Source organism: Galeopterus variegatus, unplaced genomic scaffold (genome assembly GCF_000696425.1).
Source record: "Galeopterus variegatus unplaced genomic scaffold, G_variegatus-3.0.2 Scaffold331, whole genome shotgun sequence".
In the NCBI taxonomy this organism is placed as follows: domain Eukaryota; kingdom Metazoa; phylum Chordata; class Mammalia; order Dermoptera; family Cynocephalidae; genus Galeopterus; species Galeopterus variegatus.
The window spans coordinates 148849-173964 of record NW_007726442.1 but is presented as its reverse complement, the minus strand read 5'-3'; the positions used below and the strand labels follow the sequence as shown (position 1 = coordinate 173964).

General features: G+C 40.2%; 1 protein-coding gene and 1 pseudogene across 1 annotated transcript in view; one reads left to right on the top strand and one right to left on the bottom strand.

The window, feature by feature from the left end:
* The window catches only part of LOC103586327, a 14375-nt pseudogene extending 13104 nt beyond the window's left edge, over positions 1-1271 (bottom strand).
* Positions 1272-6988: 5717 nt separating this feature from the next.
* TAF1 (TAF1 RNA polymerase II, TATA box binding protein (TBP)-associated factor, 250kDa) overlaps positions 6989-25116 on the top strand; it is a 78097-nt gene continuing 59969 nt past the window's right edge. The window contains exons 1-20 of the mRNA XM_008567573.1: positions 6989-7006; positions 7100-7342; positions 8299-8413; positions 8561-8665; positions 8725-8841; positions 12753-12872; positions 13975-14216; positions 15205-15423; positions 15818-16036; positions 16405-16612; positions 17989-18165; positions 18528-18655; positions 18753-18860; positions 18983-19156; positions 19624-19797; positions 20026-20130; positions 21901-22101; positions 22273-22414; positions 22820-22950; positions 23698-23778. Coding sequence (XP_008565795.1) covers positions 6989-7006; positions 7100-7342; positions 8299-8413; positions 8561-8665; positions 8725-8841; positions 12753-12872; positions 13975-14216; positions 15205-15423; positions 15818-16036; positions 16405-16612; positions 17989-18165; positions 18528-18655; positions 18753-18860; positions 18983-19156; positions 19624-19797; positions 20026-20130; positions 21901-22101; positions 22273-22414; positions 22820-22950; positions 23698-23778 — 3027 coding nt within the window. The remainder of the gene's footprint in view (positions 7007-7099; positions 7343-8298; positions 8414-8560; positions 8666-8724; positions 8842-12752; positions 12873-13974; positions 14217-15204; positions 15424-15817; positions 16037-16404; positions 16613-17988; positions 18166-18527; positions 18656-18752; positions 18861-18982; positions 19157-19623; positions 19798-20025; positions 20131-21900; positions 22102-22272; positions 22415-22819; positions 22951-23697; positions 23779-25116) is intronic.

The following is a 25116-nucleotide window of genomic DNA, read 5'->3' as shown; positions in this document are numbered from 1 at the left end:
CGGTCCCCGGTCCGGTACGGGGGCGACACTGAGGGTTGCGATCCGTTGCCGGACACGGAAAAAAAGACAAAAAGACAAAAAAAAAAAAAAAAAGATGACCGGTAAGGGGATCTTAACCCTTGACTTGGTGTTGTCAGCACTATGCTCTCCCAAGTGAGCTAACCGGCCATCCCTATATAGGGATCTGAACCCATGGCCTGTGGTGTTGTCAGCACCACACTCTCCCAAGTGAGCTATGGGCCGGCCCTCCTAGTTGTCTTTTTGACCTTCATTTAATATAGAAGGAAAGCATCTTCATTTGGCAGATAGTGGTTGATAACTCCACCAAGTACATGCACTCCCACCCTGCCAATTAGCATTGAGGTTTTGAGTTTGGGAAGTGGAGCTAAAAAGGATCACATACCTACCCCTGCAGTGGGTGAAGTTGTCTGTCCTTTGCTTTTAGTCTTCTTGTTGCTCTTTGACAAGATATGGTCAGAGTAGCCTCAGGCTAACTGAACCTCCTAGATAGGGTTGACAGATAAAATACACAGTGCCCTGTTAAGTTTGAACTTCAAATAAATGATTTTTTTAGAAATAATTTTTTAATGTATGTACCATGCAATATTTGGGACATACACTAAAAATTTACTGTTTATCTGAAATTCAAATTTAATGGGGCAGCCTGTATTTTTATTTGATAAATCTGGCAATCCTACCTACTCTTGCAGAATCTGGAACCTAGATGTCAAGCAGATATCAAGGATTGATAGAAGATAAAAAGTTATATAAACTTCCTATTCTCCCTCCTTTTCTTCTGGATTCCCTTTTCCCTTACCATGGACTAAAGCGTTTTTTTTTCTTTTTTTTTTTTCTTTTTTTTTTAAAAAGATGACCGGTAAGGGGATCTTAACCCTTGACTTGGTGTTGTCAGCACCACGCTCAGCCAGTGAGCGAACCGGCCATCCCTATATGGGATCCGAACCCGTGGCCTTGGTGTTATCAGCACCGCACTCTCCCGAGTGAGCCACAGGCCGGCCCAACATTTGCACATTTTCAACCTGCCTTGTAGTTGCAGGTACAAAAGGCAAGCATATTTTTCAGAGGGCTGGTGTTATAAATGGAGTAGCTACAGCATACATAGCCACTACGGTCCCGCCAATAATCCCAGTAAATAAGAACCCCCAATTGCTTTTCTTCAAACTGTTTGCTTCAAGTCTTGTGGTTAGAACATGTTTTAACTGACTTTCTTCTTCGAGCATTTCTGGGGGTGTACCTCCTCCGCCCTCCATCGCCTGCTGGAGTATTTTAAAACATCCTAGACATCATATCATTTCACTTTTAAATATTTTGGTTTGTATCTTCTTTAAATTTTTTTCTTTTTTTCTTTTTCTTTTGGTGGCTGGACAGTGCAGGAATCCAAACCCTTGACCTTGGTGTTATAACACCGTGCTCTAACCAGCTGAGCAACCGGCCAGCCCCATGGTTGTATTTCTTAAAGTCTTTATCTTTTATAAGACATAAAAGATAAGATTTGTCTTTATCTTTTATAAAGATACGCCTATATCTTTATCTTTTATTTGTTATGTGTTATAACACTAAGGTCAAACCACCAAAAGAAAAAAAAAATCAAAATAAGAGGTATAAATATTGGTAAGGTAAAGACAAAACTGTCATTCTTTCCAGTTGATATGGAAATCCAAGAGGATCAACTCACAAATCATTAACAAAAAAGAAATAAATTTTATATGCAGTATGGCTACTTTTTTTTTTTTTTAAAAAGATGACCGGTAAGGGGATCTTAACCCTTGACTTGGTGTTGTCAGCACCGCACTCTCCCGAGTGAGCCACTGGGCCGGCCCAGCGTTTTGTTTTTCTTTCACCACCATATCTTCCACTTCAAACAGTTCTTCACTGGTGTATATTTCTATATCATTTTCTAAAGTTGTGGAGGGTCCAGGATGGATACTACTGTCCAGCATCTGTTTTCCGGAATGTGACCCAGGGCATCCCGTGGGGGGTGGCAGGAATTCTGTACGAGTAGTGTGTTAACTAGAAGAGAATGTAGATGGCCCTGTTCAATCAAGGCCCACTAGCACTTTGGAAAGCATGTAGGCCTCTGGATGAGTTTTCCCCTAGGCAAATGAAAGCACTTACTGCTCATGTATTCTAGTCTCAGGATGTTCTGATAGATGCTCACAGGATGTCATGGTTGAAAGGGCCTAGAAACATGGCTGTCACCTGTGGGGCTGTTTCTGGGAACTTTGTTTAGTGACTGAAACCTTTTAAAATAGTTTTTAATTTAACGGCCGGCCCGTGGCTCACTTGGGAGAGTGTGGTGCTGACAACACCAAGTCAAGTGTTAAGATCCCCTTACCAGTCATCTTTAAAAAAAAAAAAAAAAAGAATCTACATGAAGACTGACTTGCTGATCTCACTTTTAAGTTTTTCATAATGAATGGTAATAAACTTTTCTGATTTTACAGGGTCTGTTGCTTTCTAAAAATTAAAGCAATTCCTCCCCTCCTTGCTTTGAGTGGTTTCTAAATGCTCTTCAACTTGCAAAGGATGAAATGACTCTAGTTGTCATATTGCACATTGTACCTATGTGTAACTGTACTTGTTTTTCTGCTCCAGACAATCAGGGTAGGGAACTGTCTTGCCCTACTAACATTGATTCTCTCGTTCCTTTCCCCGACCTATCATCCCAGGATTTTAGCTTCATTTCTGGGTTCTCACTAATGACAGATCAGTTAGTTCCCTGTAGGCAATTTTTCCTCTTATTATACTACATTCAGTAAATAACTGTTAAGTTCCTACTGTGTTACAGGCATTACTGTACTAGTGGCTGGGGTTGTAAAGACACATAATTTAATGTCCTTTGCTTCTTCCAGTTATGTCAGCAAAATTTCCTTTCTCTGTTTGTTATAAAAATTGACTAATTCTGGCTAGTAATTATTTGTACTGCTGGTGCATTATTGAGTGCACTAGTAAGGAAGAATAAAACCATGTTTTTTTTTTTTTTTAAATAGCTTTTTTTTTTTTTTTCCTTTTTGTCTTTTTTCGTGTCCAGCAACGGACCGCAACCCTCAGTGTCGCGCCCGCACCGGACCGGGACCGGCAACGGGATCGCAACCCTCAGTGCCGCGCCCACCTCTCGCTCAGCCAGTGAGCGGGAACCGGTCTGTATGTGGGATCTGAACCCTCGGCGGGAGCGCCGCCGCGCTCCCAAGCGGCGCACTGTAGCAGTGTGCCACCGGGCCGGCCCTAAAAATAGCTTTTTTGAGTTATAATTTACAAACCATAAAATTCACCCATTTCAAGTGTACAATTTAACAATTTTTAGACTTACTGAATTGTACAACCATCACCAAAATCCGATTTTAGAACATTTCTGTCATCCCAGACATGCCTCATGCAGTTACTCCCTGTTCCCACCTCCAGCCCTAGACAACCACTAGTCTACTTTCTTTTATAGATTTGTCTTTTCTGGATATTTCATGTAAATGGAATCATACAATATGTGGTCTTTTGTAACTCATTTCAATCATTTAGCAGTTTCCAAGGTTCATCCATTTTGTAGCACATGTTGGTACTTTATTTCTTTTTATTGCTGAATCTACTGTACAGATATATCATATTCTGCTTATCAGTTGATGGACATTTGGATTGTTTCCACTTTTTGATTATTATGAATAACAGTGCTATGAATATCTATGTAGAAGGCTTTGTGTGGATATGTTTTTAATTCTCTTGGGTAGTGTTGCTTTGCCCCCCACGGATTTGTCATCCCACTTCCCCTGGGTGACGGACACGCAAAGGATCACTCAAAGCCCATCTCTTCCGAGCAGTGAGAGGCCCCGAAGTGGTTAACCTCCCTGGGAATGCTCAAGCGAGAGCCAACCTTTCCATTTGGGAAATTAATGCCGAATTGGGGTTCTCTCCCTGCATTTATTTTCCAGACTGGGAAGTTATAGGAAGAGAACAAAGGTGGGGTTATAGTTTAACAATATAGGCTGGTAACTTTCAGTGAAACAAGCCAGATGATGTTCCAGTAGACAATTAAGTGGTTCTATCAACAACAGTTTGATCTTAGCAAACATTCCTTCTTATAGCAATTTCTCAGTATCTTTACATATCAATCAGTAACCAGTCTGTCTTTAGGCCAGCAACCTGCTGTGCCACAATCCTTAGCTTGCAACAGAGACTTATAGCCTGAGGGGAATTTCCAGTCCTCCTCAAGGTCAATATTTGAAACTGCAAGGCTTTGGAAAACCAAGCCATGTGAAGTACATATGCTTTATAGTATATTCCACAGGGTAGAAAACTAGGAGTGGAATTTCTGGGTCATGTGGTAAATTTATGTAAAACCATGTTTTGAGTAAAGAATGGTGTCTTTAATATTGATAGTATCTCAAGTCCCCTTCCATATCCTACAAGCCTCCATCTACCTCTCATGGAATCTGCTTTTCCTCAAGCACAAGCATCCAAGATGCAATAAAGTATAGTAAATAACTACTATAAGGTACATTAAAAAATGTATTCCATTGCTGCTTTTTGTTTTCTTTTTTTCTTTTGTGTTTTAAATATTAGTGTAGTAATAGTATTCTACTGACTTTTCATTCCTAAAGTGCAGCATTTCAGCTACTATGCAGGTTTTGGCAGACTTTTCTCTGGCCTGGAAATGTAACTACTGTTAAAACATTGTACCTCATACAATGTTCAGTAAAAAAGAATGAGGAAGAGTGCTATGAACATCCTATGAGGGACATTCCTTCGCAGGATATAGTTTGTATATACATACACTTTGTGTATATGTACTTTGCATATATACTTTGTGAATATATATATATATATATATATATATATATATATACTTTGTATATACTATGAAGTGGTACAGTGTGACTTCTAGTCTATATTATTAAGTAAAAAAAAGGTGAACAGAATAGATATAGTATGCTACCTTTTGCATAAGGAAAAGGCAGAAATAAGAATATATACACATATTTGCATATGTTTGCAAAAAGAAACACAGGAAGGATAAACCAGGAACTAATGGTTACTTACAGGGAGTGGGTGGGAATGGGGTAGAGGGCATCGGCATGGGAACAAGACTTCTCTGAGAATAGCTTTTTACATATTTTTGACTTTGAACATGTAAAGGTTTACATATTCGAAAAAATAAAATTATATAAAAAAGGATAATAAAGCAAATCCTAAAGTTTAATACAAACAGAAACAAATGATTTTAAAGGTATATGAAACTAATAACTCCACAGAGGCAAAAACGATTCGAGTAATTTTTGAACACAGTACTTTGTTTGTCTTTAGTGAGATATATCCTAAGGACAAAAAACTGCAAAGAATTTCTGAACATTACTTAGGTTTATTGTTGCTAATGGTATTGGTCTTGTAATTCTGAAAAGAGTAAATATATTAATGTTGGGAATCGGACTTTTCATTGTTAAGAGAAGCAAGATACAAACATGAAATGGGGAAAGGTGAGGAAGAACCTTGTGGTGTTCGATTTGAACTGGAGTATCATTAGTATAAATTCATTATTTATTTTAGCTCTCTCCACTGAAAGGACCTACAAGCAATGATATCCCAGATCTTGGTTTCTAAACACCATTCCCCACTAAAAGGAACCAGGGCTCCTTGGAGAAATGGTTAATATCAGGTCCAGGACAGGGAATGTTCAGAGTAAGCCTGGAACATCTTGTGCCAAAAAGCAAGGAAGTGCTCCGAGACTAATGGTCATGTTGAAAGGACACAGGAGCCAGAGTGAAGTGATTCCCATATTTGGGACAATTGGGGCATCAAAAGGAATGATGATGCTAGAATATAACACATTAAAATATAGAAAAATACAAGAAAGGAGGTAACAAAAGGGAGAGTTCTTCTTTAATGAATAATTCCAGTTAACAAATGTAAAAAGAACGTAAGAATTAGAAAAATCAACCTTTTGCACTCTCCCAGTATAATTGATTCAAGCAAGGATCAGCAATGGACGCTAAAGCCATTCGGTGCAAGAGTAATAGGGAATAGGATATCCACACAATCTCAAAATATCACCCCATAGATTATTTACTTATTACAAAGGGGAAAATGTACCTTTGCGATGGAGAGATCTGGAGGCCACCAATATTGGGACAACCTGACATTGTGCCTTCTGATGGCTGGTAAAATATTTAACCTGAATAAATTTGAAGACACGATCAGACAAATTCAGAACATGGAATGTTTTCAAGACAACTTGCCTGGATTCTTCCAAAAATTTAGTGTCATGAAAAATAAAGAAAAAGGCAGGTGAATCCTGGACTAAAGGGAGATGACCAATGTAATACGTGAACCTTGAATGGATGCTGGATTGGAAAAAAACATAAAATGCCCCAATTAGGACAACTGGAGATTTAAAATATGGACTGTATATTAAATATTACTTTTTAAAGATAGGATACTAGTACGGTGGTTGTGTAGTAATATGCCCGTTTTTAGGATTGAATAACCAAGATGTCTGTAACCCACTTTCAAATGTTTTAGGGGGAAAAAAAACACAAAACCCTAGCAAAACGTTAACAACTGTGAATCTAGATAAAGGGTCGTCTGTTCATTTTAACTAATCTTTCACATTTTCCAAAATAAAACGTTGAGAGGGAAATCCATTTCTATGGGAAATGTCAATTCAAAACAAGTAATTTACAAAGGTGCCTCTGGCACAGTTGGGGACTGCCTGTACAATTTTCAGCATGTTTCCCTTTGGGACGGAGTGGTGAAGCAGCAGACAGCACATAAGAAAACGACCGAACCTAATCTTTACTTCCGTGCATGGTGACGTGACCTGCACATAGGCCACGTGACCACAGAAACTCTCCTATGATTGGAGAAAGATCCTTTGCTCTTATCCGGTGCTCTGAGATTGCCGGCGTGCGGATAAGTGGAAGGGGGCGGGTCTGAAATTTTGTTTGACCAACCGCTTTCCACATATCCAGCCTCCTGATCGCGCATGGACGAATCAAAAGCCGTTAGTAAAGTAGTAACACCTATTCTCCTTTCTCTTAGGACGGCCGGTCTTTCCGGTTTTTTCCCCCCCCCCCCTTCATTCTGCTTCCGGTAGAAGCCGGTAGGGTCAAGGAGCTCTGTAAGTCACTTCTGGGCCACTAATGTTTTTATTCCGGTCGATGGGAACTGGCTGAGATTGCTGTTTCCCGCAGCCGCTGACGGCCCTATTGCCGCCATCATGTCAGACACGGACAGCGATGAAGATTCTGCCGGAGGCGGCCCATTTTCTTTAACTGGTTTCCTTTTCGGCAACATCAATGGAGCTGGGCAGCTGGAGGGGGAAAGCGTCTTGGATGATGTGCGTGAGGATAGGCCTGGAGGTGGTGGTGTGGCTAAGGAGAGTAGGTGAAGTTAGAGCAGAGAGTGGTTAGGAGACGAGAATAAACGGCGCAGTTAACGTAAGAGAAGAGGATCTCATCCTTGTGTATTTGGGGAATAATGTGTAGCGAGAGTGTTCAGTTCTGGGCGTGGGTGGGGAGAAAGGAGGAGGACGGTGGGCGATACCCGGAGGTCATGGCATGCGGTTGGGAGGCTTTTAGAGAACATTCTACCTGCCCAGACAGTAAGAAAAATAATGGTTTAACCCAGTGAAATTGCTTTCAAGCCGTTACTGCGGGAACCTTCTTGGAGATTCTTGAAACTGTCTGCATATCTGATCTCACTAACCTGAGCTGGAAAGAAGCCGCAGCACATCGCTTGGTTGCGGCCCCAAGCGTTAGAGCAGCGAATGTTTCAGTCACCCGGCCGGGCTTCTTCTGGGTCCAGTGCACTCTTTTAGGTCCTTTTCCCAGTGTGGTCACTGACTGTCATGACATTGTTTCCTGTGCCCAGCTGAAACTCTCCTACTCTCATTTAGGTTCATTTTCTCTTAAGCTGTTGACCAATATCCCCCTCCCCCTGCAACAAGCACACTGGCCTCCTCCATCCGAATGACCTCAGCTGCCTTGGCCTTTATTCAGAGAACTACTGTTCCGTTCATTTACTCTTGGTGGTGGCTCTCTGAATAATTTTTCCTTATGTTACTTTCAAGTGTGGTAATGAAATTGGACTGGGTACTTTAATAAAGATCTGATCAGTGTGGAGTTTAGTGGGAGATATACTTTAAAGTTCTTGAAGGTGATGCTCCTTTTAGCGCACTGCGAGGTCATTTGTCATGGGTTTGTGACTTCGTCATGGACTAGGAAAATAAGCCTTGTGGTGCGGGAAGTTTAGGTTTAGTTATTATCCTCGACTCTGGTGCTGTCCCTTTTTCAGGAGTGTAAGAAGCACTTGGCAGGCTTGGGGGCTTTGGGTCTGGGCAGCCTGATCACTGAACTCACGGCAAATGAAGAATTGACTGGGACTGACGGTGCCTTGGTAAATGATGAAGGTAAAGTCTGGGTTATGGGGAATAAGGTGGGGGAGGAGGCTAGCCACTTATTGGACATGTACTTTTAAGTGGGAATTATTTGAAGGGAGTGAGAGTTACTTGCTCTTTGTTGAAAATCCCCCCCCCCTTTTTTTTTTTAACTTATAGGCTGGATCAGGAGTACAGAAGATGCTGTGGACTATTCAGACATCAACGAGGTAGCAGAAGATGAAAGCCGAAGATATCAGCTTAAGTGGGAATTATTTGAAGGGGGTGAGAGTTACTTGCTCTTTTTTGAAAATCCCCCCCCCCTTTTTTTTTTTAACTTATAGGCTGGATCAGGAGTACAGAAGATGCTGTGGACTATTCAGACATCAACGAGGTAGCAGAAGATGAAAGCCGAAGATATCAGCAGACAATGGGGAGCTTGCAGCCCCTTTGCCACTCAGGTGATTCTTTGGTGTCACTGGTAGAGCATTCCAGTGTACTTCTTGTTGTATATTCCGGTTTGGGCTCTGGTCTCTGTGCCTATTTTCTGCCATTGTTCCTGCTGTCTATGCTTTTGCTCTCCTTCTCTCCCTTTGTTAGCTCAGTTCCAAGTAGCTGCTGTCATCTTTTGTATTCTGGGGCATTCTTGCCCTATTCAGGCTTTTATTCATTGTACTCTTCAGCCCTAAATTCTTGGTTTATGACATGTAAGGATGATGATGCTTTCTTCCTTGTCACCAGGTATTTGAGTACCTACAGGATTTGTGGCACTGTGTTAGATGCTCTACAAAGTTAGAGACTATTAAACTAAGTCTTTGCCCCTGAGGAATTGATAGTTCAAGAAGGAATAAGTAGGGCCGGCCAGTGGCTCACTCGGGAGAGTGTGGTGCTGATAACACCAAGGCCACGGGTTCGTATCCCATATAGGGATGGCTGGCTAGCTCATGGGTGAGCGTGGTGCTGACAACGCCAAGTCGAGGGTTAAGATCCCCTTACCAGTCATCTTTAAAAAAAAAAAAAAAAAAAGGAGTAAGTATATGATATCATATATAAATGAACGCGTGCACTTATTAGCTCAAATTGCTAACCCACCTGTATGCTGACACAGTGCATTTAATGCTTACTGTTATGAAGTGCTACATTGTAGAATCAGAATGTTAGAACTGAAAGGAGTCTTAGCAATTATTTATTCTTAGTCTCCTAATAGTTAAGGAAAACTTGAACTTTAGAGAACTTTAATAAAAAGTGGAACTTTATCAAAAGTTCTACAATTAGCTAATGGTAGACCCCGACTAATTTAAGAACTCACTTCATTAGACATTGAGCATCTGTTATGTACTGTAAACTGTGATAGGCGGTGTGGTGCAAAGATAATAATCCATTTACTGATTTTGAGGAGCTCACTTTAGTGATCTGGAACTTGGAACTGTTGGTTATAGTTTGCTCTGTCCTGCGCTACCTCTCACTGCTTGAAACTTTTGTATGAAGTTGCTCATTGTTTATTCATTGTCTACCTCTTCAAGTTTGATTTCAGGCTGCTGAGAAATGTAGGTAAAACCTTGGTAAACACTTGAACTTAGTTTCTTCAGGGCCAGGTAATAGGTTTGAGTGCCTTTGTAAAGAGAATTAATTGCACTGCGTACACAAGAAGTAATCCACAAAAAATAGAATATATAGGCTCTACCTTTGTGGATATTCTTATGTGGAGAAGATGGAGTAAAAAAGTGCAAAACAATTCATAGTAAGAAGACAAACCAACTACAAGTTCATGTTTTTGTATAGAGTGTTATGTTTAGTTTTGATGGGCTGCCAGAATAGCCAAGTCAGATAGCATAGCTGTTGTTTTTTGAGCACCATGACTTAGGCTGAGGGGAAGGTGGTGGCAGCTCTGATTTTCAGTAGAAGTTATAATTTTCAGGTTTGGGTTTGTCGTCTTGACCTAGGGATGGTAAAGAGTTTTATAGTTGAGTTTTATGAGCTAACTTGGAAAAGGAGGATGTTGCATTTGATAGAATCTCAGTACTCTGTAATGATTTCCAAGTTCTCTTGTCCTCTGGGGGTGCCTTCACCTATGCCCTTAGCTGCTTCTTTCTCTGCCATTGGTCCCTTCTTGATTTGCAAGGGTGCTTTTTTGGAATAATTGAAATTGAGTGGAAGTCATTAGGAAAGGCTTCATGGAGGTGAATTTTAAGCAAAATTTTGGAAGTGAGACAGGGTTTGGTGGAAAAGCAGCAGAGCGTTGTGGTTTGGAAACATGGCTTGTCTAAAGGTTTGGAGAAATGAGTACCGTGGGAGGAATTGGCCAGCAGATTTTCTTGAAAGGAGTGGAAAACATACTGTCAAATAGCAAGAACCAAGGATAGGGCAATTTCACGGCACCTTTATGTATGCATTACTTAGGATTTGATATCATAAAGAATTGTAAACCAACAGTGATTGTTGAGTAAGGGGCAAGGTGGTATGATGAAAAGAAAATGGACTTTGGAGTCAGAATGTTCTAGGTTCAGAATGTCATAGGTTCATATCCCAGCTCCATATTTAGTGTGATTCTGGGCAAGTTGCTCAATCTCTGAGGCTTGGATTTCTCATTTGTAGTCATCTCTGGGTTTTTGTGTCTGTAACAAAGGTAATAATAGTAACCTCATTAATAATGCTTTTGCCAGGCCGGCCCGGTGGCGCACTGCTACAGTGCACCGCTTGGGAGTGTGGTGGCGCTCCCGCCGAGGGTTCGGATCCCACATACAGACCGGTTCCCGCTCACTGGCTGAGCGGGGTGTGGGGGCAGCACCGAGGGTTGCGATCCCGTTGCCGGTCCTGGTCCGGTACGGGCGCGACACTGAGGGTTGCGATCCGTTGCCGGACACGAGAAAAGACAAAAAGGAAAAAAAAATAATAATAATGCTTTTGCGAGAATGTAAGTTCATTACCATGTGATGTGAAAGCACCTGCATAGTAAAGTATCATAGCAGGTGCTTTGTAAATGTTGGTTGGCTTTCCTTCCATGTGATGCTTTAGAAAAGTGGTGCTTAGGGCCGGCCCGTGGCTTACTCAGGAGAGTGTGGTGCTGATAACACCAAGGCCGCAGGTTCTGATCCTATATAGGGATGGCTGGTTATCTCACAGGCTGAGCGTGGTGCTGAGAACAACAAGCTAAGGGTTAAGATCCCCTTAGCAGTCATCTTTAAAAAAAAAAAAAAAGTGGTGCTTGTTGTTCTGGGGGTTTCATTAGTAAAAGAGTGAAGTGACACACCAACTTGGAGACTGTTCTTGCAGGCTAGACGTAAGGTTATCAAGGTCTGGAGTGGGGTGACAATTGTGGAAAATGATAGCCAGGGTCAAACTTGAGAGTTGCTGATAAAGTATCAGTAGAACTCGGTGAGTGAGGAAGTGTGTTGGAAAGAATATGGGCTTTGTTGTAAAACCAGGCTTGAATTCTGACTTTGTCACTTAAAGCTGTATGATTCTGAGTAAGTCACTTAAAGCTGTATGATTCTGAGTAAGTCACTTAACTTCTGTATCTCAGGATAATTCCTATTTTGCATCATTATTAGGAGAATTATATATAAAATAGCTAGAAATGCCTGGCACATTATGGGAGCTCAGTAAATGGAAGTTGCTATAATTAGTTATATTAATGATGGATTGGAAAATGTATGTTGGGGTGTAAGAGATTAATGAAGGAGACAGCAAACTAAAGTCAGAAGCTGGGAAAATGAGGATGGATGTGGTATTGATAGTAAGAAAAGGGAATTTAAAAGAGGTGAAGGACATTTCAGTGTTTTATAACGTACAGTTGAATATCTGAACAGAAAGGTTCTTTAGGCAGCAGATGTGGTGGAATTGTAGAGGGGGTAAGTCAGGGCAAGATACATAGATTTGTGTTTAATCTAGGTAAGTGTGATTCTTGAGAAAGGGAAGTAGGGGAATAAAAGCAGAGTGTTCAGGACCAAGTATTAAGTGATGCTACTGGTTAAGGGGCAGTGAAAAGAATAATAAACTGCAGAAGGTAGACAGAAAATGTGTGTCAGAGACTTGGGAGGTGAGAAGAAAGTCCAGTCTTAGTCCAGTCCTACAGGAAACCGACAGGAAGAAGAATGTTCAATTATGAGATTGAGTAGGGTAAAAATAAAAACACGATTTGATCAGGAAAAGGAGCAAAAGGTTTCAAATAGCTCTTGGAAGCTCTCTCATATACTGTATGAGATGTTATACATTATGATATTTAGCTATACCATGACATCATCTCTTAAGGCAGAAGTTACATCTCCTGTGTATTCTTAAGGGATATGCATAGCACTTCTTGAGTGGCAAGGGAGTTCAAGGTTGTTGTATAACATTCTGGATATTGAGATCACCTTCCTGGCTTTATTAGATTATGATGAAGATGACTATGATGCTGATTGTGAAGACATTGATTGCAAGTTGATGCCTCCCCCGCCTCCACCCCCAGGACCAATGAAGAAGGATAAGGATCAGGATGCTATTACCGGTGGTAAGTAGAGACTTTCTACTTTTGTCTAAGGAACAAGTTTTCACTCATAAGTCGAGGCTTTTGGCAGACACGTAAGGGGCTATTAAACAAAATTAAGCTGTTGGAAAAGGATAAAACTTCTAGAAATGATTCATACAATCTCAAATTTTAGTATTAAAGGGAAGTTTTACTTTTAAAACACTTGGTGACAGTATTTGAACATGCACTCAAGAAGTCATCAGTTCTCAAGTCTGGCTGGCCATCAGAATCACCCCTAGTCTTTAAAAAATCCAACTCTCATCCTTGGAGAGTCTGATTCAGAAGATCTGGGGTAGAGCCCAGGAATTTTTAAGAGTTCTCCAAGTAATTTCTGATGTCACTGTTCTGCATACTGATATTGGGAAACCACATATTCAGACGGCTTTCATTAAACAAAATGGTTAAATAGGAAAGGCACCCTAGAATGTGCATGAATCATATAGCATCAACTATCAAGTATTCAGAGATTTCAAAGGTGGTAGAGTCTTCAGTGATCATCTCACCTATTCCTATGCCTATAGCAGTAATAGCTCTGTCCAAGGCTAGATGATTGGGGAAGAGCAGCATCTTTGATGTCTTCTATTGTGAGGCTTATGTTAACCTAAATTCCTCCTATTGAAGTTTTAAGCCATTTTCTTTTTTAGTCTGCAGGCTAAATATCAACTGTTAATTTGTGTCATAGATCTGATTTTATGCTGAACAATCTCATTGTTATCATGTGGGCTTAAAAAAATTCTCCAGCTTATAGGTCCTTGAACTGGACATGATAGGGCCGGACTGGTATAAAGTATTACATAATGTTGCTATTTGTCACAACACTGGACACTTACAGAAAGTAGTAAATGTAGTAATAGTGTTTGTTTTCTCTTATCACAAACCTAGGGTACCAGGTACAAGGTGAGTTGGGGATGGTGGGAGATAATGAGTTGGAATGAGTTTTTTGGGTCACATATTAGTAATCTGGGTGCTTGGGACTATATCCCCTGTCATCGAGTCATGCACATAGCCTAGAGTGGGTATTGGCTGAATTTGAGGAAATATCCTCACAGTTACATGCCAAAGGGGTTTCTCTTCCTTGTTGCAGTGTCTGAAGATGGAGAAGGCATCATCTTGCCCTCCATCATTGCCCCTTCCTCTTTGGCCTCAGAGAAAGTGGACTTCAGTAGTTCCTCTGACTCAGAATCTGAGATGGGACCTCAGGAAGCAGCACAGGCAGAATCTGAGGATGGGAAGCTCACCCTACCATTGGCTGGGATTATGCAACATGATGCCACCAAGCTGTTGCCGAGTGTCACAGAACTTTTCCCAGAATTTCGGCCTGGAAAGGTACTTTCTATGAAGAATGCCCACTTTGCAAAAAACCACTGACCTCATCCAAATACTGAGTTCTGTAAACAATGGAGGGATATCGTGGCATATTCTGTCATTCAAACCTTCCTATTCAGCAATGTATCATGTCTGCCCCCCTCCTCGTACCCCCTCCCCCTGCCAAATGCTTTTTTTTTATTACAATAGGGTTTTTTTTTTCCTTTTTGTCTTTTTTCGTGACCGGTAACGGGATCGCAACCCTCGGTGTTGCGCCCGCACTGCGCTCAACCAGTGAGCAGACCGGTCTCTATATGGGATCCGAACCCTTGGCGGGAGCACCACCACGCACTCTACCGAGTGCGCCACTGGGCCGGCCCTACAATAGGGTTTTGAATTCTGTTGTTAAGATGCTGAATATTGGGCTGACCAGTTACCTCAGTTGGTTAGAGTGCCATCTTATAACACCAAGGTCAAGAGTTCAGATCCCTATACCAGCCAGCCCCCCAAATTAAAAAAAGAAAGATGCTGAATATAGAATGGATAAGATCTAAAGGTTTCCTTTTTCATTGACACATTATTGGTTGTATAAAAGTTCTTCTCACTGTATTAGGTCTTTGTTAAGAGTTGTATACTTTGGAGCTAGCCAGTTAGTTCAGTTCGTTGGAGCGCAGTGTTGATAACACCAAGGTCAAGGGTTCGGATCCCCATATCTGCAAGCCGCCCCAAAAAATAAATAAATAAAAATAAAACAAAAAAAGTTGTATACCGTAATACTAAATGTGATTTATGCTCCTCTCATTAGAAATTGTACTGTTGTCTTAAAAGAACTAGTTGAAATTACTGAGACTCTTTACCTTCGTGGTTGGTGTTATAAATCTGAATTCAGCACTCCTTGATTCCTCCCCCACAGATGAATAGATACCTCAAGGGCGTTTTCAGGTCTGGATGCTGCTGTTTTCCTGTCTGACATGGAGTCTCTGACATAGTAATGTGTTCTGTGTTCTAGGTGTTACGCTTCTTACGTCTTTTTGGACCAGGGAAGAATGTCCCATCTGTTTGGCGGAGTGCTCGGAGAAAGAGGAAAAAGAAGCACCGTGAACTGATACAGGAAGAGCAGATTCAGGAGGTGGAGAGCTCAGTAGAATCAGAAGTCAACCAGAATTCTTTGTGGAATTATGACTACGCTCCACCACCACCTCCAGAGCAGTGTCTCTCTGATGATGAAGTAGGCAAGATAGAGACTTGGGATTAAGGCCTACGAGGGGAACAAATGAGTTCTCCCTAGTTTATGTCTAAATTGGAAATAACACCTTAGCAGACAATTCTGTGCTAATTTTCATTGAGTAATCATGAGTTCAATCATAGTGGCTGCCCCTTCCCTATTGTAATAGAAAAGTATTTGGTGGGAGGAGGAGGGTGGGAGGGGGGAGGCAGATGGTGATACACTGCTTAATAGGAAGGTTTGAATGATAGACAAAATATGCCATGATATACCTCCATTGTTTACATTCTAACCCCAGGTAAGTTCCCCTCCTGACGTTAACTCCCTATAGCCTTGGGACGTGTAGGATCAGGAAATGCCACCCAACACCCCTTTGTATTTCTTTGTTCTGTTACAGATCACAATGATGGCTCCTGTGGAGTCCAAGTTTTCCCAATCAACTGGAGATATAGATAAAGTGACAGATACCAAACCAAGAGTAGCCGAGTGGCGATATGGGCCTGCCCGACTGTGGTACGATATGCTGGGTGTCCCTGAAGATGGCAGTGGATTTGATTATGGCTTCAAACTGAGAAAGACAGAACATGAACCTGTGATAAAGTGTAGAATGATGGAGGTGAGCAACACTGGTATGTTAGAAAAGGACCAATATGCCCAGGGTCCTCTCATTTTTACTAACTACCTTTCAATTGTGGGGGATACCGGGTTAGGGTTTCTTTGGTAGGAGATTTAGGTGTCTAAGCTTTTTGCTTGGTATGGTATATCACCTTGGTAACTAGGCCTCATTCTAAGGATTCTGTTTGTGAAATCAGTGCTGTGCTGGACTAGGAGTGAGAGGAGGCAGATGTTCCTCCGTTATCAGGTGGTTCTTATAAGAAAAGGACAACTTATGATCTGTCTGATGCTTCTCTAATGTGGGATTTGGAGTGACAACTTTGACCAGTGACCAGTTAGGAATTTGTTGTTCCTTCCCTACTTCTACAGGAATTCAGAAAACTTGAGGAAGGCATTAGCACTGATCTTCTGGCTGATGAAAACTTCCTGATGGTGACACAGCTGCATTGGGAGGATGACATCATCTGGGATGGGGAGGATGTCAAACACAAAGGGACGAAACCTCAGCGAGCAAGCCTGGCAGGGTGGCTTCCTTCCAGCATGACTAGGAATGCCATGGCTTACAATGTACAGCAAGGTGTGCTTTCGTGTCTAGCACACTGCCCGTTCATCTCAGTCACCCTAAGTGGACTTAGCTATGATGTTTTTGGGATGCTGAAGGGTATTGCAATGCTTTGGTTCTGAGCCCTGATTCCAGTTCATAATTTCTTTACCCTATTCATAAGGTAGAGTAGACTGATTTCTTTTTTTTTTTTTTTCTGGTGGCTTGCTGGTATGGGGATCTGAACCCTTGACCTTGGTATCATAACACTGCGCTCTAACCAGCCAACCAGCCAGCCCAACTCTGATTTCTTATTAGAAAAATGTGAAAGCCATTTTGAAGTTAAAGATCTTTCTGAACTATAACAATGCTTTGTTTTTATAATATATTTCTGTTTCCAAAGCCTGTTTGTCTTTATAATTCTAGAATTTGCTTTTTTTCTCCTTAAGTTGGTTAAAAAGAAGAGTGGTATGCCGTGCTTAATTGTAGAAAACTTTGAAAATATAGTGCAGTGCCAAAACCAAATCATCAGTAATCTATTCTCCAGAGATTATCAACTGCTAACTTTTTGGTGTATTTTTTTTTTTCAGTCTTCTGTATGTGTATGTAGTTGAGCTTATTTCTGTATATGCAGTTTTATATATTGTGCTTTTCACTTAAATATTTTTCCAAGTCATTCATAGTTCTTCATAAAAATGTTTAATGACATGGGAAACTCATTTTAAATGGAAAAAATAAGGTATGAAATAGCATATTTGATATCCCATTTGTGGAAATGTAAGAAAAAGCGGGCTACAGAAGCATAGAATGCTGACTAAAAGGAAATACACTGAAGGGTTCACAGTAGTTGTTTCTGGTTTGTAAGATCACAGACAGCTTCAGTTTTCTTCTTTATACTTCCTGTAGTTTCCAAAGTTTCTTCAATTGACATGGATTACTTTATGTTTCAGAGGGAAAACAAAAGTGTCTAAATTTTTAAATCTAAGAAATAGGATTTTTCCCCTTCGCTCTGTCATTCTATCTACCTAAACACTTTATTGGTTGCATAGTATTCTTATATGAATGCTTCATAATTTATTTGCCAGTAGTTGTTATATTTGTTAATATAGTATATTTTACTACCATTTATTGTTAGCATGTTTTATCATATCATTTATTACTGTGGTTTATTTAACCAGTTCCTTGTTAAACATTTAGGCTGTTTAAATTTCAACTATTATAAATCATATGCAGTGAACATTTTTGTCTATAACGTTTTTTTTTTAGTGAGAAATACACTGTGTTCAGTAGATTCCTTTTCAGTAGCCACATGAGTAACTCTACTAACATTTGTTCTTTTTTTCTTTGCTAGAATCACTATTGAAAGGGTCAGAAATGTTTTGTCTGTTGTCTCCTCCTTCTGTTTTGACTAGGTTTTGCAGCCACTCTGGATGATGACAAACCTTGGTACTCCATTTTTCCCATTGACAATGAGGATCTGGTATATGGACGCTGGGAGGACAATATTATTTGGGATGCTCAGGCCATGCCCCGGCTGTTGGAGCCTCCTGTTTTGACACTTGATCCCAATGATGAGAACCTCATTTTGGGTATGTTACTGGCAGAGCCAGTGTTCCTTCTCTTGACAGTTTGCTGCTGATGTCAAGGGGCAGGAGGAAATCAGAAGGGTTGGAGAACATGAAGACTAGAAACTTGTAGGTAGCAGTTTGAAAGATCAAAGTTGTGGCTGTCTGTTCCTAATGTTTGTGTATTGTTTAGGGAAAACTCGTGGGAATGTTGGAAAGTAGCACTTTAAGATATCAGGAGTGTAGTTTGTTCAGTTAAAATGAGTCATGGACTAGAAGTGGTCTGGGGTAGGATGAAAGATCTAGTTAGGAACTGCAAAGATGGCAGTAGGAAAGGTGACTCTTCAGGGATAGTAACTCCAGAGTGATTTTTGTTTCGTCCTCAGAAATTCCTGATGAGAAGGAAGAAGCCACCTCTAACTCCCCCTCCAAGGAGAATAAGAAGGAATCATCACTGAAGAAGAGTCGGATTCTCTTAGGGAAAACAGGAGTGATCAAGGAGGAACCACAGCAGGTCTGTGAGGACAAAAGGGGCTTGGTGTTTAGAAGAACAAAGAAAGGTAAGGGAGAAGGGTAGCCTGACTAAGGTTTATTTGATGATCTATCATTAGAACATGTCTCAGCCAGAAGTGAAAGATCCATGGAATCTCTCCAATGATGAGTATTACTATCCCAAGCAACAGGGTCTTCGAGGCACCTTTGGAGGGAATATTATCCAGGTACAAATAGTATGTTTTCTGTGATGGAGTAGAACCCGCTGCTTTGTTCTGATGAAGGATATGGGTACATCTTGCCTAGGTTGGAGTTAGTATTTAATTTTCAATCTTCTCTCCTATTTTAGCACTCAATTCCTGCTGTGGAATTACGGCAGCCCTTCTTTCCCACCCACATGGGGCCCATCAAACTCCGGCAGTTCCATCGCCCGCCTCTGAAAAAGTACTCCTTTGGGGCACTATCTCAGCCAGGTCCCCACTCAGTCCAGCCTTTGCTAAAGCACATCAAAAAGAAGGCCAAGGTATAATTGAATTCTAGTTAGAAAAAAACAACTATAAAAGATACTGAGGAAATATGCTTGATATTAGGTTATATTATGGAATTAGTGTTCATTTTCTCAGATGATGATAGAATCTTACTTTGGTTATTTAGGAGAATGTCCTTACTCTTATGAGATGAGTGTGAAAATACTTAGAGGTGAAGTGTCATGATGAATGCAACTTTCAAAAATGGTTCAGCAAAATCTATAGAAAGATAGTTATAGATAAAACAAATATGGCAAAATATAAACAGTTCTATTTAGGTGGTAGCATAATAGGGGTTCATAGCACTATTCTTTTACCTTTACTGTATGTTTGAAATTCTCATGATGAAATTGAGAAACAGCAATGTAAAATCTTTTTGGTTTGTTTGTCTCATTGAATGACATAGGTGTGTGTAGTTACTGTCCTGCCAGGAGCTGGACTGTATTTTCTTTGTTCTGGACAGATGAGAGAACAAGAGAGGCAAGCTTCGGGTGGTGGAGAGATGTTTTTTATGCGCACACCTCAGGACCTCACAGGCAAAGATGGAGATCTTATTCTTGCAGAATACAGTGAGGAAAACGGACCCTTAATGATGCAGGTTGGCATGGCAACCAAGATAAAAAACTACTATAAACGGGTGAGTCTCTGCTCAAAAAATCTATAATATAACTGTAATTAGATATCTAGCAATAATCTGTGACCAGGTATTTTGTCTTTTTTACATGATAAATTTCTTCGGTTCGGAGAAAGGAGTGTGTCTGTTTCGTAATTAGTATATTAGTAAGTGCCGTGTTCATGGAATATTTTGTATAGGCTTATTGATTATATTCTGTGATAGTAACTGGGTCTGCCGTGTTTCTCACAGAAACCCGGAAAAGATCCTGGAGCTCCAGATTGTAAATATGGGGAAACTGTTTACTGCCATACATCTCCTTTCCTGGGCTCTCTCCATCCTGGCCAATTACTGCAGGTGAGGAATTCTTTCCTGTTTTTACTCTTCCCTAAGGAAATTAACAGATGAGAAGCTAGTTAGTCCAGAAAGAACCAATTCTAGTTGATTGAGATACTATTTGTATATCAAGTTTGGGAAAGATCAGTATAATCCAAAAATGTTTTTTGAAAAATCTTTTTCTTAAAACTGGCTTCTAATCGTGTTAATCTTAGGCTAAATATAAAATAGTTCTTTGAAAGTACACACTGGTGAGCCCAGTAACATCTGGGTGGCATAGGGAAGTCAACCTAAGATAATAATTGACTATATCAGATCTCAGGTGGTCAAAGAAAGAAAAAAAAAGATAATTGACTATAATTTACAAATGTTTCATTCCTGTGTGTTAAATTGATTACACATACATTTTGATTATATTAGTTGTGGTCATTGTATTAAACCACACCTGAACTGTGCCATCTATGTCCCCAGCCATAATGAAATGCTTTTCTCCTCTGTTCTAAGGGCCTTAGAGAGGCCCTCTGGTAACAGCTTATACATATTTAAGGAGAAGTATGGAGGTTCACAAATGATGTGGGGAAATCTCTATCTCTCTCCTACCTTGTTTTTTTCTTCCATTTCATTTTTCTTGGCAATCTTAACCATTTCCCCTACTCTTGTACCTAGTTTATTCCACTACTACTATTGCTTACTCTCTTATATCATCTGCAAAACCCTTTTTTATCCTTTACATCTATAGTCCATTTCCCACTTGGTTTTCAGTATCGTCTTTATTTTGTTCTTGGCGTTCGTCTCCCTATAACTTTTTGTTGAGATTTTCTACCATTCCATCCTCTTCTTTTGTGGCTACTTTTGCAGTCTCTTCAAGATCCTTTTCTATCTTCCACTGTAATTCTTTTTCTGTCTACCTTTTCACATTTAGAACTTTCTTTCCATACCCATATAAATGAAGATCTTCCCTTTCTGTCCACTCTTCTGATTTTCTGGGAAGACTTTCCTAAGACTCGCAGACTTAAGAACAGTTGATCTCTCTCTGGCTTCTAATTAAGTTAGCTCAGATGTTTCTGTCCTGCTGTCCTCTCTAGTTTACTTTCTATCTCATTAGTTATTTTTTGTTTTGTTGTTTTATTTTTTTTAATTAATTCACTAATTTAACAAACATTTTGATCTTACCTGATGTGTGTCAGGGACTATGCTGGGGTCTATGGTGATAGTATAGTACTTGTTAGTTTATAAAGATTTTCACATATAATCGTTATAGCAATCCTTTGAGGTACAGGCATTTTAAATATCTCTATTTTGTAGATAAGGAAAATTAAGCTCAGAGATATTAAATAATTTGGCTGACATCATACAATAAATGGCAGAGCCAGTATCATCTGAATCCAAATCCTGTGTTTTCTCCACTACTTTTAGAAAGAGAGAAAGTGGGTAAAAAATTGTCTAGTCCGGGCCGGCCCATGGCTCACTCGGGAGAGTGTGGTGCTGATAACACCAAGGCCACGGGTTCAGATCCCATATAGGGATGGCCGGTTTGCTCACTGGGTGAGCGTGGTGCTGACAACACCAAGTCAAGGGTTAAGATCCCCTTACCGGTCATCTTTTAAAAAAAAAAAAAAAAATTGTCTAGTCCTATTTGATATTCCGTATTATAAATTGTTTATATTACTGGATAGACCTTAGATGGCATAATGAAGATGGAGACCAACAAGCTTGATTTTCCTTTCTCATTAGTTGACTAAATTCCTAGGGCTTCTCTGTATATAATTTTTGTGTTTTTACTTTTGTTAGGCATTTGAGAACAACCTTTTTCGTGCTCCAATTTATCTTCATAAGATGCCAGAAACTGACTTCTTGATTATTCGGACGAGACAGGGTTACTATATTCGGGAATTAGTGGATATTTTTGTGGTTGGCCAGCAGTGCCCCTTGTTTGAAGTTCCTGGACCTAACTCCAAAAGGGCCAACACACATATTCGAGACTTTCTACAGGTAAGAATGGGAGGCTAGGGAGGGGATCAGGATGTACATGAAAAGGGTATGTGGATTTTGGGGCACATCAGGAAAAATGAAAACATGTTGGAGCTTAGCAGGGGGATAGGTCCTGGTGAGGACTTTTATCCTTTACTTTGTCAAGTAAAATACACTTGGTTTGTTGAGCAGGTTTTTATTTACCGCCTCTTCTGGAAGAGTAAAGATCGGCCACGGCGGATCAGAATGGAAGATATAAAAAAAGCCTTTCCTTCCCATTCAGAAAGCAGCATCCGGAAGAGGCTGAAGCTCTGCGCTGACTTCAAACGCACAGGTCATCAGTTGTGACTAGTTATTTGTTCTTTCTGTCGCTTTCCAAGAAAAGAATTATGATGGCTTTCAGTTAAAGGATAAGCAGTAATAAGCTAAGAAAATAGAAATTGATGGCCATCAAAAGGAGGCGATAGTAAATCTTTTAACTCTGGAGGCTCTTATTGCTTTTTGATTTTGGCTGCCAGGAAATTCAGTGTTGATTGTTAAATGTCTTATATGATGAAATATAGGAAACCTAGCAGCAGGGGTTTCCTTGGCCAGACATCCATGCTAACTGTGGCTAGGCCTATTACCTTGTAGGACATGGCCTTTTTTTAGTCTTTGTTTGCTCTCCCTGTTGTTGTCAATGAATGTTGGGGCCTTTGGAATTCAGAACAATTTCATTCTCTCGCTGTATCTTTTCTAGGGATGGATTCAAACTGGTGGGTGCTGAAGTCTGATTTTCGTTTACCAACTGAAGAGGAAATCAGAGCTATGGTGTCACCAGAGCAGTGCTGTGCTTATTATAGCATGATAGCTGCAGAGCAGCGACTTAAGGTGAACACCTTCCTTTTAGGCACCACTTATGCCTGTGGGTTTTTTCTAGAGAGGTGGAGAAGACTTTCTTGCTGGCTTAGAAATGATTGTTACTAGATGTTTACCAATTACTAAAAAATTAAAACTGTATGAGGTGCTTTCTGTGTACCTCACTTTGCAAGACAAGAATAAAATGCAGGGAGAGTACATGTCAGCCTCTCAGGTGGGCAGAGATGATGATGATGGTGCTGAATGTTTGGTTTAGAGAAGCACAGTATCCTTAGTAGGCCAAAATAGAAAAGGTCTAGCTGGGGTGGGACAGCACACCTCTGTTCACTGTATTAATGAGCATCTCTGTTTAGCTTTCTTTTTTTTTAAAAAAAGATGACCGGTAACGGGATCTTAACTCTTGACTTGGTGTCGTCAGCACCATGCTCACCCAATGAGCTAACCGGCCATCCCTATATGGGATCCGAACCCAGGGCCTTGGTGTTATCAGCACCACACTCTCCCGAGTGAGCCACGGGCTGGTCCTCTGTTTAGCTTTCTTATGGGCCCTAACCGTATATCAGCTAGTAGATTCCTTGGAATGTGGTAATATATCTTCTAATAGCTTAAGGATGTATAATGGTGATACATACAGTGAAGACTACAGAATCTATTTTCTTTGCAGGATATGCTTTACTGTTCTGTACTTGGTATTCATTAAAACTTGTGCTTTGTATTTTTCAGTTGACTCATTTATGCATGGATTTTTTCCTCTTCTAGGATGCTGGCTATGGTGAGAAGTCTTTTTTTGCTCCAGAAGAAGAAAATGAGGAAGATTTCCAGATGAAGATTGATGATGAGGTAAGGTTTTACACTAATTTTTATTGGTGCATCTTATTTATTCTTCTCTTCTTTTTTTTTTTTTTGTAGTAGCTGGCCTGTATTGGGAATCCAAACCCTTTACCTTGGTGTTATGTAATACCACACTCTAACCAGCTGAGCTATGGCCAGCCCTCATTTATTCTTTTTTAAGAAACAGTTGTATTGAAATAAAATTGACATACAATAAACTGCACATACCTAAAGTATACTGTGTTTATACCTGTGGAATCCTCACAAGATAATGAGCATATCTGTCACCCCCAAAAGTTTCTTCGTGCCCCTTTGAAACCCCTTTCTCCTACCTCCTCCTTTTTCTCTGCCCTGCTATGTACCCTGGCAACCATTGATCTGCTTTCTATCACTATAAATTACTCTGCATTTTCTAGAATTTTAGATTAATGAAATCACGCAGTATGTACTCTCCTTTTTTAAAAAAAATTGTGGTTAACTACACACAACATAAAATTTAGCATCTTGACCTTTAGGTGTACAGTTCACTAGTGTTAAATACATTCACGTTGTATTGCAGTCAGTCTCCAGAACTCTTTCCATCTTGCAAAACTGAAAATCTATATGCATTAAAACAGTCCTCCAAGGACCAGCCCGTGGCTCACTTGGGAGAGTGTGGTGCTGACAACACCAAGTCAAGGGTTAAGATCCCTTTACCGGTCATCTTTTAAAAAAACAGCAACAACAACAAAAACCCCTCCATTTTCCCCTCCCCTTATCCCCTAGCAACCACCATTCTACTTTCTGTTTCTGTGAATTTGAGTACTTTAGATAACCTCATGTAAGTAGAAACATACAGTCAGTATTTGTCTTCTTGTGACTGGTTAATTGTCCTTAGTAAGTAGCGTAACGTTCTCAAGGTTCATCCATGTTGTAACATGTGTCATAATTACCTTCCTTTTTAAGGCTGAATAATGCTCTGTTGTATGTATACCACATTTTGTTTATCTCTTCGTCTGTTGATAGACATTTGGGTTGCTTCCATCTATTGACTATTGTAAATAGTGCTGCTATGAATATGGGCATACAAATATTTCCTCAAGACCATGCTTTCAGTTCTTTTGGATATATACCCAGAAATAGGATTGGTGGATCATATAGTAATTCTATTTTTAATTTTTTAAGGAGTGTCCATATTGTTTTCTATAGTACTGCACCATTTTATATTCCCACCAGCAATGTACAAGGGTTCCATTTCTCCACCTCATTGCCAGTGCTTCTTTTTCTTTTTTTTTTTTTATCGTGGCCATCTTAGTGGATGTGACATGGTATCTCATTACAGTTTTTTTTTTTTTTTTTTTTTTTTTT